Source organism: Siphateles boraxobius, unplaced genomic scaffold, assembly GCF_051911475.1.
Source record: "Siphateles boraxobius isolate OS27281-9 unplaced genomic scaffold, OSU_SipBor_1 32, whole genome shotgun sequence".
In the NCBI taxonomy this organism is placed as follows: Eukaryota; Metazoa; Chordata; class Actinopteri; order Cypriniformes; family Leuciscidae; genus Siphateles; species Siphateles boraxobius.
This window is the reverse complement of record NW_027508942.1, coordinates 4760001-4775122: the sequence shown is the minus strand read 5'-3', so window position 1 is coordinate 4775122 and position 15122 is coordinate 4760001. Positions and strand designations below refer to the sequence as shown.

The 15122-nt window shown below is 37.4% G+C and overlaps 1 protein-coding gene across 5 annotated transcripts in view; it reads right to left on the bottom strand.

Moving 5' to 3' along the window:
* LOC143700898 (transcription initiation factor TFIID subunit 4) overlaps nucleotides 1-15122 on the bottom strand; it is a 94546-nt gene that overhangs the window by 34825 nt on the left and 44599 nt on the right. For all 5 annotated transcript variants that reach the window (XM_077194648.1, XM_077194649.1, XM_077194650.1 and 2 more), the window contains one exon: nucleotides 729-851. In XM_077194648.1, coding sequence (XP_077050763.1) covers nucleotides 729-851 — 123 coding nt within the window. The remainder of the gene's footprint in view (nucleotides 1-728; nucleotides 852-15122) is intronic.

Here is a 15122-nt window from a genome sequence, read left to right as displayed (position 1 = left end):
AAAGTGTTTGTTTACACGAACCCGTGTATATATGCTGATAAGAGCAAGTCAAACCAGTAGGTGGCAGTGTAACGAGAAGCTCAAGTCCACGTTAGCCAATCAGAATCCCGAAAATAGCAACAACAGCAAAGAATCACTTCCTCTTTCTCTTTTGAACAAAGAGGTCACTCCAGTACAAGAGGTGGCGGTATGCACCTTAAAAGTTGGTATGCGACCCTCCAATAAATCCACAGAACAAAGGGGTCGCACTTTTGAAGCAGGTGCAAGTTCTGTCGCATACTGTGATGTCGGCTGCCTAAAACTGAAGTGAGTTTTTCTCAGTTTACATGCAAACGTGCAAACAGAGTTTTCCAAAATCTCCAATTTGGCCGGAGTTTTTAGAAATAATCGTTTTCTGTGATTAAAAACACGGTTTTCGTGGAAATAAGAGGCCAAACCGCAGGGAAATATCTGCATCTTCCCTTCGTGTAAACGGGGCATCAGCTTTCTGTTAAAAAATTAGCTTTTTTATGAAACTTACCCACATTCAAGTACTGTGTTGATAAAAAGAAATGCATTAAGCTAAAATAAACCGGGTTTTTGTTTAAAAGAGGTTATGTTCTTTTTTTTGAAATATTGCATGTTATTATGCAAAATATTGAGAAACTTTTTTCAGAAACGCTGGTGGGGAAAGAGTTAATATAAATGTGATTATTAGTGCTAACTGAATAATGGCGAGAGGTTGGTACCTCGACGCCTGTGGTTGTGGCTCCTGGCGAGTCCACTTTGCGTTTCTTCCGAGGGCCGATGGCGGCGAGGGCCGTTAGATTGGCGTCTCGTTGTCTCATTTGGGCGAGTTCCTGTTGCTGCATCTGAAAACAGAAACAACATCATATTACACAGCTGTGCAACGACACATGGATGACATCTGGACATGAATCCTGGTAAAGAAACTAGTGTCAGAAAAACAATCCAGCAGGAAATTCACAGGAAAGTGACATCATAATCTGTAAATTGCTGGGTGCACAAAATGTCACATAGTGATGTCACATGACACATCCTACTGTCTCATGGACCTACAGACACACAAAACAGTCCATAAGGTTACATCAAGTGAGTCATTTGAGTCAAAATCAAGTCAATCTACTTGTCATCATTTTTATTAATACACCGGCAGCTAATTCTAGGACAGGGAAAAGATTTGCCGAGCTTGTGTTTCTACAACCAAACAATAAAACCATATCATAAATTGTCGTATTTGGGCTAAAATCACTCTAAAGAAACTGTATTTCAGGAAGTGACATTGTCTGCAAAGCACTAATCACCAATATCAAATCAACATCAAACAAACCCACGCATTGTTATTTTAAATTTCCATACTATATTAAATTTCTGTACCTGAAAACTACAGTAAGACCTTTCAAAGAATTTGTTTTCTTGTTAAAAAGTGGCTATTTTGAACTAATTCTTTCCCTAGTTATATATATGTATGTTTTTCCGCCATGGAATGGACCCTTTTCACGGACGTGATGATGTGTCCGCATCGCAAATCTAGTAAAGTTTTTAATATTTTCATTTTCATTATATTACCATGGCACTAAATGACAAAAACGAATGAACGAGGGTGATTCTACACTCCGGCTGAGGGAGTGACATCTTTCTCTCTTCTGGCTGCTGTGAACAAACCGTTTGAGATTTTTTCTTATTTGGAAAGTCATGGTAACACTATCGCAGGTTTTAGCTTTAGTGTAGAAGTTTACCCAACTATGGCAACTTCCTCTTCTGAGAACCCCGGAAATGTGAAAAAAATAAAAAGGTGATTGTGAATTTTTATCACACAATTTTGACTTTTTATCCCCTGAGAAATCAGAGGTTATACCTTGTAATTATGAGGTAACATCTTGGTGTGCGTGAGTAAGTGAGGGAGTCTGTGTGTGTTTGTGCGCATGTGTGTTCACACACAAACAGTATCTGTAAAACCGCATTTTTTCATCTTAAAAATATATCTAAATTACGTCATATGCTTTCAATGAAAAATGCAGAATTAGTTAATGCGTTCATGACATCAAGGCTAGATTATTGTAATGCTCTACTGGGTGGTTGCCCTGCACGCTTAATAAACAAACTACAGCTGGTCCAAAACGCAGCCGCTAGAGTTCTTACCAGAACCAGGAAGTACGACCATATTAGCCCGGTTCTGTCAACACTGCATTGGCTCCTTATTAAACATTGTACACATTTTAAAATATTGCTGATTACTTACAAAGCACTAAATGGTTTAGCTCCCCAGTACTTGAGCGAGCTCTTAAAGCATTATAGTCCTTCACGTCTATTGCGATCTTTACCGCAGTCCACGGGATCCAGGCCGTATCTGGATCTGATGAAAGACCTGCGCCTGGACACGACGACAACGCAGTCCTGAAGTGTCACTAGTCTCTCCTTGTGAAGGCCTCCTTCCCTTTATCTCTGTACTGATAAAATGTTGTCGGGATAATTCCGGTTTGCGTGGCTACGCAGACGCGACAAAAATGTATGTACTATAAATTTTTAAGGCCAGACAAGTAGTTTGTTGAGGGTTGATTTGTGAAGAAGGACTACACGCCTGCACACCGACAAAAATGTATGTACTATAAATTTTTAAGGCCAGACAAGTAGTTTGTTGAGGGTTGATTTGTGAAGAAGGACTACACGCCTGCACACATATTCGAACACGTGATGCGCATGTGCACGCCGTCTGCGTTTTCGCGGTTTGCGCAGAGAAAACGGATAATCGTTTGCACCTTCGAACATGTTTCAGGGAGTGCATTCTCGAGACACCAGCCACTGTTTTATGCGGATGAGCGGCCGGAGCGCGTTAAGGGTTTTTATGTTAGAACGGTGTCGTGTTAGCGGCCCCTAAGTTAATAACTAATGATCTCTGCAATGGAAGTGAATCAATCAAAACTATCTTTAGCTGGACAATAACTTTATCCTAGAGCTGTGGTAAACCCTAAACACTCTGTTACGGTAATTTCTGTTATCACTGTAAACTAAAGCTGCTTTGAAACAATCCATACTGTTAAAAGCGCTTTATAAATGAAGGTGACTTGACTTGTGCATGTGCATGTGTGTGTGTGTGTGTGTTTGTGAGTGAGTGAGTGAGTGAGTGTGTGTGAGTGTGTCAGTTCAAACGCTCTGATGTGATTTTTCACTTTGTGAAGTGTAAGAGGGCCCAGTGGCGCCTCAGGTAATGTCACGGTTTCCTGCGGGGCAGCCTCGCTCACAGAAGCCTTTCTGAGGACGTGTTAGAGCCCGAGGCCTCACACACACACACACAGCCACATATGGCCTCACACACACACGGCCGTCACAGTCTGTCTGCAGTGAGGGAGTGAACCGCCCTGTGCCCGCTGGTGTTGAGAGAGAAAGAGAGAGAGAGACTGTGTGTTTGTTGCTAAACTGAATGAGGGCAATCAATGCAATCTTTCATGCAGTCAGTTCTGTGTGTGTGTGTGTGTGTGTGTGTGTGTGTGTGTGTGTGTGTGTGTGTGTGTGTGTGTGTGTGTGTGTGTGTGTGTGTGTGTGTGTGTGTGTGTGTGTGTGTGTGTGTGTGTGTGTGTGTGTGTGTGTGTTAAGATCAGAGAGAACCATGTTGTTACCCTCAAAATGGCGTGTTATAAAGATTGCTTTGGTTTTCAACATCCAGTCTAAATTGTGTGTGTAGACGGAGAGTCTAGAGTGTCAGATGTGTGTTAGGATGATGCGCGTCACATGAGGAAACACAAAGGAAAGTGACGATGGCAAACCAATTAAAAACTAACTTTAGGCATCAATTTACTGTAAAAGGGAGATTTCTTATCAGGATAAACAATTGCTCTCAATTCCATTTCATTGTTGTCTAGAATGAATATGCATTTTAGATATTAAAGAAACAGTTGGAAAAAATTATTTAAATTTAAATAAATTCTTATGTCATTTAAAACTCATATTATGACACAAAACCAGATATTTAGCAGAATGGTCATTCATACAATGAAAGTGGAGGGTGATCAGGGGCCGATACGTCAATAAGGTGCCCTAATATATCATTTTATATCAATATATCAAACCAATAAATAAATACAAATGTAGCAATAGTACTATTGTTCTGTAAAATAAATAATAGTTATTTAAATAATGATTATTATTATTAACATTTTATTTTTATTTGATCAAATTATAAAAAAATATATATATTACTATAGTAATACTATTGTAGTATAAAATAAAAATGTTTATTTATAAATAATAATAATAATTATTATTACATTATAAAATTAAACACACCAATAAAGAAATAAAACTATATCAATAGTACTACTGTAGTGTCAAATAGAGATATTAATAATAATTATAATAGTTATTAATATTATTTAAATATTATATTTTAAATATTAAAAATAAACAGACCAATAAATAAATAATACTGTACTTTAAAATAAATATTTTTAATACTACTACTAATAATAATATTATTATTAATATTTACCTTTTTATTTTTATTTTATTAAATTATAAAAAAATGAAAAACTACAGTATATTTCTATTACAATATTACTATAGTAATAATACTATTGTACTAGAAAAATAACAGTTATTATTATTATTATTATTATTAATATATTAATAATAATAATAACAACAACAAGAAGTAGTAGTAGGATTACTATTTTATTTAATTAAATATATTTTTATTTATATTAAGTATACATGATTTACATAATATTTCATTTAATATATAATATGTAATACAATATAAATATTTATTATTATTTTTATTTTATCAAATTGTAGAAAAACAATAAATAAATGTATTGTTATTATATAGTATATTACTATAGTAATTATACTATAAAATAAAAATCTAGTATTTAATAATAATAATAATTTTTTTTTTTAAAGCGCATCCCTGGCATGGACATGATAGTTTTTGTGGTCACCGTTCACTCTCATGCCAAGACACTGTTGATTTTTGAGTGAACTGCTCCTGCAAGCGCTCAGGCTGGTGATGATCTCTGCATCCCACAATCCTCTGCAGGACCGCTATCACACATCATCTCCCCACTGACCCCTGAGATAATCCCATCCCACTCCCGGATGGGACGGGAGCGCCGGCATGTCTGCACAGTTGCACCGCACGCCTGCAGCTAATGCCCAAGTCTCAGATTTATGGCGTTGTGATAAACGCGGGTCCCAGTGTGCCATCTGTGGTGCCAGCTCTCGAGCGGGCGCCATTACAGACGGATCAACCAGACCAGACTTAACCGCTCATTACACGGGACACATTTACAGAAATATTCATATCAATTATTTTGGCTAACTGCTAATATATTCTCAGCACTGCTTCAAAAATAAATGTTTAATATTTTGGCTGATTGTAGAAATGGTAATTGCTCTCAGCGTTAAGTAAAACTTACAGAAGTTTTGCATGTCGTAATTACGCTCATCACACAAGAATGATTAACCGAGACGCTGACACACAATATTCACTGCAAGAGAACAAAAAAGAGAAATTTTATAACCTAAAGTTTCTAATTTCATCTTGTATAACCTTTCAACAAAGAAAAACAGCATCAGAAATAATGTGATCACCGTTAGCAGCCGTTTACACATTCATCACAGCATCCTGAAAGAGGATCGGTATCTGTAAGATTACATCTATCTATCTATCTATCTATCTATCTATCTATCTATCTATCTATCTATCTATCTATCTATCTATCTATCTATCTATCTATCTATCTATCTATCTATCTATCTATCTATCTATCTATCTATCCATCCATCCATCCATCCATCCATCCATCCATCCATCCATCCATCCATCCATCCATCCATCCATCCATCCATCTATCTATCTATCTATCTACCCATCCATCTATCCATCCAGCCATCCATCCATCCATCTATCCATCAATCCATCCATCCATCCATCCATCCATCCATCCATATATCTATCTACCCATCTATCCATCCATCCATCTATCTATAGCCTAATTAGCCTTTCATCCTGAATTCTCTTCCTGATGACTCTTTGTGAAAAATTAGCCATCTGGTATCATACGTACGAATTGCGGTGAGATCGGGTTGGTCATCTCCAGCTCACGTGTGTGTTTCACTTCTCATGAAGCACAAGCGGGAGAAGAAGCTCAGTTCGTCATGATGACCAAACCTGCCCGTCTCCATCAGCCCTGCTAAACCTTCTGTTCCCCCACAGGCACACACACACACACACACACACACACACACACTCGTGCAGACAGATGTCTGTGCTGGAGCGGAACGGGAGGATCGGGCTGGTTTCGGGAGTCTTTCACCGGGCAACAGTGAGGTTCAGTAACACTGAAGTCTGGAACATAAAGGACCAGCAGGGGCTCAAATCTGCCCCTCGTCCTCCTGCCCCGGGACACTGAGCTGCTATTACTCTCAGAGAACAATCCTGCACATTACACCAAAAAACAAAAACAATTGTTCTACAAATATAGCAACAAATTCACAAATATTCACAGAAAACTATATTATTAATAATAAAATATATTTAATAAAATATTACTAATAATAAAATAATAATAATAATTACGTTTATTTGAAAAATATACCTCCACATTTTTTTTAAAAATAAAAATATTAATAAAAAACTTAACCTAAAGACAACATAAAATGTAACTGACAACAATACAACATAATTCTAAGAGAAACAAAATATTCTGTGGAAAATAATGTAGTGCGGGCCTTCATATTATATACAATTTGTTTGGATCGCCAAATTTAAAATAGAAAATATTATTGCTTTATTTTATTTTCCCCAACTGTGCAGACTTGGTGACAAACATATTTTTCATCAGAATAACGTGCACTGAGGAAACGTTTATCTTAAGAAAAATGTACTTAGAAAGTCCATTTTGATTTTATGTTGACTTTACAAATCAATATTTAACATGAGATATTTTCCATATCAGATATCAGTAAAATAAAACATGTTTGTGTTTTAAAAAACAGACAATGATTTAAAAGGAGAAAAAAAAGGAAAAGTTATTTATGACTATACTGAGTATGACACATTTGAAAAGACACATTTAGAAAATTATTGTGCCTCCTGATGCCAATACGGTTTAGTGTCTAATTTAACAAAAATTGGGAGCAATTTCTGAGCAGTTAATGAGCAGTCAGAGTTAGAGCCAGCATGTCCATTATAAGTTCACAGAAAGGTGTACATCATTGATCTATCTGACATGACCTCAGGGTCACACAGGCCTCGACGCTGACCTCGAGAGTAACAAACTGAAGATCAAAACATATTCATGCACCAGAACGACTGAAAACACTCAAGTTTCGATATAAAGACATGCAGTTTGAGCCAAACCACAATTACACAAACACCTCGGCGTCCCCGGGGGTCACGCTCATTATGAGGTCACTTCCTGCTCCTCATGAGGTCACTTCCTGCTCCTCAAGATTCAACAGAACCACAGACATGTGTGCGCCGTTTGACTTTGGCTTGAATCCATCTTTAATTATTGCTGGTGTTATTAACTGAACAGCAGTGAAAACTAAAAAAAAAGGGGGGAAAAGCACAAATATAGTAAGAAATCCACAAATATTAACCTTTTAAATAATAAATTATAAAAAATAATAATTTAAAATAATAATAATAAAAAAAAAAATAATATTTAATTTTAAAAAAGAAAAGAAAAACACAAATATAGTAAGAAATCCCCAAATATTAACCCAAATAAATCATTAATTAATTAAATAAAAATAAAAAAAACATTTAAATAATATGTAATTAAAATGAATTATTAAAAATGAAACCCAAAGGCAACACATTTAACTTCTTTAATTCGAGGGCACAAAGTATGGAGGAGTTCACGGTATTATTTGAAGGGGAATTTCGGAATAAGCAAGAGGAGATCATTAAAAATCCTGCTTATCCAAGTAGAAAATTTCCATCTTTTGTGTCACCAGTGCTTGGGCAAGCAGTCTTTCTCCTCTCAAGCCCTCGCTCTTTCTTCCCTCTCCGACGTCACCTTCTATTGATCAGGTGTAATTTGCATCGGTGGCAGATGAACAGAGTCGTGTGCGGATGATTTATTCATTTTGGAATCAAGAAGCAAAAGGATCTTCAGAGGAGGAGACTGCGGGCGTTGAAGAGGAGCCCTCTCGTTCTCTGGATCCCTCGTTTTTCCCCCTCGGAGCCCCGGGGCCGATGGTGTGCAAGTCCTTCTAATTAACAAGGTGAATCACGCAGCCGCTCTCTAATTAGCCAACACCACAATCTAATGGAAACATGCGGCACACTCAGAATCTCTCTCCAACCTTTCCTTCTCTCGCTCAGGTCTTTCCCACAAACGCCAGAGGGCGAGAGGGAATGTGCAACGCTTGTTCCTCGAGCAGAGGGAGGTCAAGGGTCAGAGGTCATGCTGGAAGAAGCACCGAAGATGCACGTCACCTCAGAATGGTCACTACTCAGATTTAAAGGCAGGAAAATTTCTATAAAAATTATTCATTTTTGCAAATATAATTTCATTTTATTTTTTACCACTATTTTAGATATTTATATTACTCTATATTATATATTTGTAAATATATTTTAGTTAATTTTTTACAATTATTTTAGAAAAGCAGATCATACGTAAACCATGCTTATGTAAATTGTTGGATAAATGTGATTTGTGATTTACTTAGAATTCTTAATATACAGTATAATAAACAAAATTATAAAATTCATTAAATTACACTACCGTTCAAAGGTTTGGGGGCAATAGGATTTTTAGTTTTTTTAAAGAAATTAATACTTTTCTTTAGAAAGGATACGTTAAATTGATCAAAAGTGACAGTAAATATATGCAAAACTTTTTTTTTTTTAATTAAATGCTGTTCTCTTGAACTCTACTCAAAGAATTCTGAAAAAATGAATCACAGTTTGCACAAAAATATGAAGCAGCACAACTGTTTTCAACATTGATAATAATCATAAATGTTTCTTAAGCATCAAATCATCATGTTATACTGATTTCTGAAGGATCATGTGACACTGAAGACTGGAGTAACGATGCTGAAAATTCAGCTTTGATCAGAGGAATAAATTACACTTTACTATATATTCACATAGAAAACAGCTATTTTATATTGTTATAATATTTCATTATATTTTACTGCATTTTTGTTCAAATAAATGCAGCGTTGATGAGCAGAATAGACTTTTAAAAAACATTTAAGACCCCAAACTTTTGAATAGTGTATAAAAAATAAGTGGACGTGGAGCACACGAGAAACGGACAGCTGTAAAACTGCATTACTAGTGCAGTAGTTGTTGTTAAAAGTGAATCTGATTGTGATTCTCTTTGTTGGTTATTCTCTAAAGATCACCTGAACTGGACTGAGGTCACTGTCTTTGCTTTTACACACAGCCGGGACGGGTTGCCGAATGGCTAGTCTGGTGTCTGGTTTTTCTAACACTGACCTTTTCATCTTTCTGTTCATTGTGTCCCATTCAGCTTCTCTTTCGTTCTGTTGTTCAGGCCCATCAGTTCATCCCCAAAAGAGAAGCTCTTCATGCCCGATTCCCCTGCTGCTAACATCCCAAGGAGATCCATGTACAAAGAGAAAGACCTCCTACAGGCGGCCACACACACACACACACTCATACACTCACTCGGGCCTTTCACTGCTCAGATTCCTCGCCATCTCGCTCACAGGCACAAGTCTCGCTTTGTGTTGTTCTTTCTCTCATTACGGCACTTTGTAATAATATTCACAAACACACAGGAACACCAAAGGTATTTTTAAAGCTTGCTTTTCTTCTCCGCTTCTTTTTTCCCTCTATTCCTTCTTTCTTACATCTGAAATTTGACTTCAGGAATTTTAGGGATGAAACAAGCAACCACAAAAAGGAAAATAAAAACAGATTGAGGACAGACGTTTCAGCGGCTGCGTTACATCTTTTGTCTTGTAAAAGGGCTTCGCTGTGAAACTTTTTACCTTACAAATCAGAATTTTTGTTAAGATTACGATTTCTATTCTTCTAGACATCAATGAGATTGAGAGTAAACGAAGAATACGTTTGCCAATGATTCCTGCTTTGCATCTTGTAAAAAAATACCTCTAAAGTGCTTCCATAAAGCTTCTCAGCAATGTCTCAATCTGTGCTCAGATCTGCTCTATATCAATGCATATTAAAATATTTCTCATCAAATTCCCCGAAGAACAAATGATCTGAGCTTCTACACACATTACATTAAATTTCTGTTTTTTTCTATAAACCTGAAGCATACTGAGAAACTTGAAGCCACCACATTTTCCTCTGGGTTGAACCACACAGTTTGTGACCCAATTAATCATTAAAAGACAAAGAATGAATTGATGAATTGCTTTTTTGCATGGCATTCTGTTGTGTTTTTACTGTGTTGTCAGGTCTGACCTGTAGATATGCCTCAATGATCAATAGATTTAGCCAACACCAGTAACTAAAAACAGATATTGAGTCATTCAAAACATGTTTCACATACGGATAAACTTCTTCAAATATCTTTATGTATCAGAACGATTACAATTCCCTCTATGATGGAAATATTACATCATATTCTGAGGTCTTGGCAAAATCAATGCACACAAAACTCTGTCTTTCCTCCTGCATAGTCACATTTTCCGTAGGATAGTTTGCTCTACAGAAGGAACCAAAGCGTTCGGGCATTATGGGATGTTTGGATCGGGCTTCTACCCACAACACTGAACGCAAGAACGCAATTCTAGCATAAAGAAGACAGAAATAAAAGACTGGAATGGGAAAGAAACTGCAATTGCCTGAGGAGGGAAAATATTTGGGGAAAGTTATTCGAACAAAAAGCCAAGAGATTCCCAAAGGACAGATCCAAGTTTCACGTGAAGGATCTCAGCTTCACGAGGATGTGAAAAACGTACAAGAAAGAGAGAGAGAAAGAGAGAGAGAAAGTAAGACACACAGAGGGGAGAGAGGACAAACGGTCTTCATTTAGGTCAGGAATGAAGTGAAATACAGGGAATAAAATAAGCTCTGAATGCCACATATCATCTTCATGAAGGAGTGCAAGATATATTAATGATCACCATATAGATAAACGCACCATATTCGTGTTTTTAGATATGGCATTAGTCTAATTGGGCTGTTAATTGATATCAGGGCTTGAATTTCAAACAGTAAACTCTTTTTCTACGGCAGGTTACAATAGTACGGTCTATATTTTCATCATACATTATGATATTTTGATTATTGGTTATAACAAACCCACATGAAATCTGCACCTGTATATAGCTTTAAGCACAAAAATAAGCTACACAGATACCTTGTCCATTGCTTATTAGTTCATCAATTTTTGGGGGGTCGATTTAATAATTCTTTATAGAGTATTAAAAAGAGTCTAGTACTCACAACTCTATTTAACCGTGTTTAAAATCCTTTCCACACACATTCCCCTTAAGAAAAAGCAAAAAATCTGCAGTTTCCACCTGGACCTTTTCATAACAGAAAGATAATTATCAGCTTTTTGTTTTAGCTACAACTATAATATTGGGACATCACTTCCTTTATACATTGCTCAATAAAAGAAAAATGTAATTTAAGAGAAAAACAGGGAAAGAGGAAGTTTGGTTTTCCAATGGTTAAGTGTAGGATGTAATTCATCAGACTACTACTAATGCTTGTTTCCCCAACACTCCTGCAAGCCTCTTCTGCCTCACTTCCATTGGTCAGGAAAAGAGATAGCCCCGCCCCCAACTGATGTCATTGGTTAGGTGAGGAGTTAGATCAAGCTCAAACCAACAGATAGATGTTATGAAAGCATCAGACAGTCACAGTGATTCACTCTAAATATTACAAACTTCACCAGGAATAGTTCACACACTACTGTTCAAATGTTTGGGGTTGATCAGATTTCTTTAAAGGAGTCTCTTCTGCTCATCATGGCTGCATTTATTTGTTTAAAAATACAGTAAAAACAGTGAAATACTATTGCAATTTAAAATTACTGTTATTATATTAAAATGTAATTTATTCCTGTGAATTTTCAGCATCATTACTCCAGTCTTCAGGGTCACATGATCCTTCAGAAATCAGTATAATATGATGATTTGCTGCTCAAGAAACATTTATGATAATTATCAATGTTGAAAACAGCTTCAAATTTTTGTGGCAGCCATGATACATTTTTTCAGGATACTTTGATTAATAGAAAGTTCAAAAGAACAGGATTTATTTGAAATAAAATCTTTTGTAACATTATAAATGTCTTTACTGTCACTTTTGATCAACTTAATGCGTCCACAAGTATCACTGAACCGGGATATATAATTCACCCTTTGCAGGGAGTTTGATTGACAAGCGACCTGACCAATCATAATCCGCCATTTTTGTCCGACAAAGCAGTCAGGAGAGTTAGTAGATTAACATTGGTGGATTTGAACTTGAAAAACTGTGTGTACTGACGTCTTTCCACAGTTAAAACAACATTCCTTCTGATGTTCATTCATGTTTATTTGATGCTATAAGTTAACTAGAAGGAAAAGAAGATTTCAAGAGCAGCTTTAACTGCGATCTGTAACCACACATTTAAGGGGATTTACTGTTTAAAAATCTTTAGAAATTACCAAATTTATAAGTTGAGACTTTGTTTCATATCAAAAGTAACCTGGTCTGTCCTGTCTGTCAGTGTCCTCTTTGCTCCGGGAAGTATTTTTCACTGCTTGAGAACACGGTGTGAGAGCGGCATGGCTTGTCGGACATAGCAACAGTAACTAAAGGGTCAATTACTCTATGAATTTTTTTCAAAATATCTTCTTTTGAGGTCCGCAGAAGTAATCAAGTGTAGCGTCAGTTCTGGCGGGTCACAATAGTCAAGCTCACATCAGTGAATCTCAGCTGATACACGTCTACCTATAGGAACACGATGCCCATCACTGTATACATATATTAGCTCCTTCAGTATTATCAACAGCGATCGAGTTTCTCAGGAGCGAATTAACCTCCTCCCTCCCCAGCTCCACCTGTCTCCAGTCAGGATTTGGCATTGTGATTCCCCTCTGAATCAGACTAAATTCTCGAATTATGTTGTACATTAAAATGAATTAATGATATCTGTGTGAATTAATAATAATCTATGGTTATTGCTGCTCTCCTGCTCTTAATCATGCTAGGCTACATAAATGCGCAGGGAATTCTCGCCCAGAATAGAACTATACCGCCAATCCAAACTGTATGCAAACAATCGTATTTGACGATAGTGGTCCTGACAGAAATACAGGTTTGGAATGAGTAAGTATAATATTAAATCGCCCGGTCGGATTGATCTCAGATTGTGTTTTCCGTGGCCGGTGTCGTGATTCCTGATGATGAGCGACACCTGTGCGACGCACCGGTCTCGTATCTCTCACGGAGAAGCGGAAGCATAAAAGGAGGAGCGATGACAGTGGAGATGGAGAGAGGAACAGGCCTGGACTTGTTTTATTATATGTGACAGCAGTCGTCCGCGAGGGGCTGCTGTATTTTACTTTCGTTTTGTATTTGTTGTATTTTTGGTATTAAAATTTGCTAACATTCGCCGGTTCCTTCTTCCCATCTAACCTCGTTACACCGTCCACTCTCAGTCTCCATCAGCAGAATAAACTCTGCACTTTACCAGCGCCTCTGTTACTCTGTCCTTGTCTGTGACACGCCGGCCGGCGGCTGCGTTGACCAGAGGCTGTTGTGGTAAAACACACCGCTTTACCCAGGTGGTCAGCAGTGGTCACTCGCCGTCCTCTCCTGTTCAGATGATGAATCTGTGTCCGTGTGACCTGACACAGTGATGTATCTGCCAGGGCTTCTCTCGCTCGCTCTCTTTTATGTATTTGCGGCTTCTTTCACTTTATTTTGCCTTCTTCTTCTCTCTATTTGTCATGTGTCCCCTCACAATCTCTCCACTTTTCTCTGCAGATTCGTTTTATCTGCGGCGAGGCGCTGCTTATTAGGGTGGGCGGCCCTGTTCCTGTTTGCTGTCTCTTTTTTTTGGGCATTGATTTTCACCGAGGGCGCTTTAAAAATATCCCATCTGACCTTTGGGCATCGCTGAGGACTGTGGAAATAGGTTCCCGAACACACTCGCTCGATGACATTACGGGGAATCGAATGTTTGTGAAGGGCTGAAATAAGACGAATGGATAGAAACAGACAACATCTCTCCATCAGACGCCTGCGCTTGTAGAGGAAGGAAAGAAAAATCACCAGTCGATATCACAACTGCGAGCAAATAGAAAAGACTCTCGAGAAACATCTGACAGATTGGCTTTTCTTTCAGGAGAGTCTCAAATTGTCTAATCTCAAAGATCTCGATATGAACTCGAACATTTCTCATCAAATGATAGAACTATAAAATGGTCCTTGTTCATGCTATACTCTATACTCTTACTGGATGATAACTGGTGACTCAATTGGGTCAGTTTTCATTTAACTTAATGATCTTTAGGAGCATCTAAGACAAAGTTCATGCATGAAACATAATGCCGATATAAACATATCGATAACTACATTAAGACTCATGAGCAGTAAAATAGTAACCTAATATTAGGGGATGGATGGATGATCCATGTAGTCTGTCTAAGAGAAATTACGGAGATATTAAATTAAATTTGTTGTGTTGCCCATGGCTTTATATTGTTCAAGGTACAGTTATAGTTTGACAAAACTGAAAATTGCTTAATATATTATTCACCCACATCATTCCAAACCTGTAAAACATTTCTATGTAACACAAAAGGAGTGTGAATAAAAGAAGACGTAAAACTACTTTGGTGTTCAAATCTTATCAAGAGTCAAGAAATTAAATCCTTTAAAAATGTAATTTAGTGTTACGGGAACGACTAGAAGAGACACTCACAAAAAATGCGGAAAGAGTCTACACACACACACACACACACACACACACGCACACACACACACACACACACACACACCACATAAGTGCAATGTCCTGTGTATGTGTGTGTGTGTTCTGGTGTGGTTATGAGTAATAAACCTCTCTCTCGCCGTTCTACCCGTCACACAGAGTGAAGGCAGTGCGGATCAACCTCATTATCCTGATGAAAATTTGGGCAGATGTGCGAAACCTACACGACAC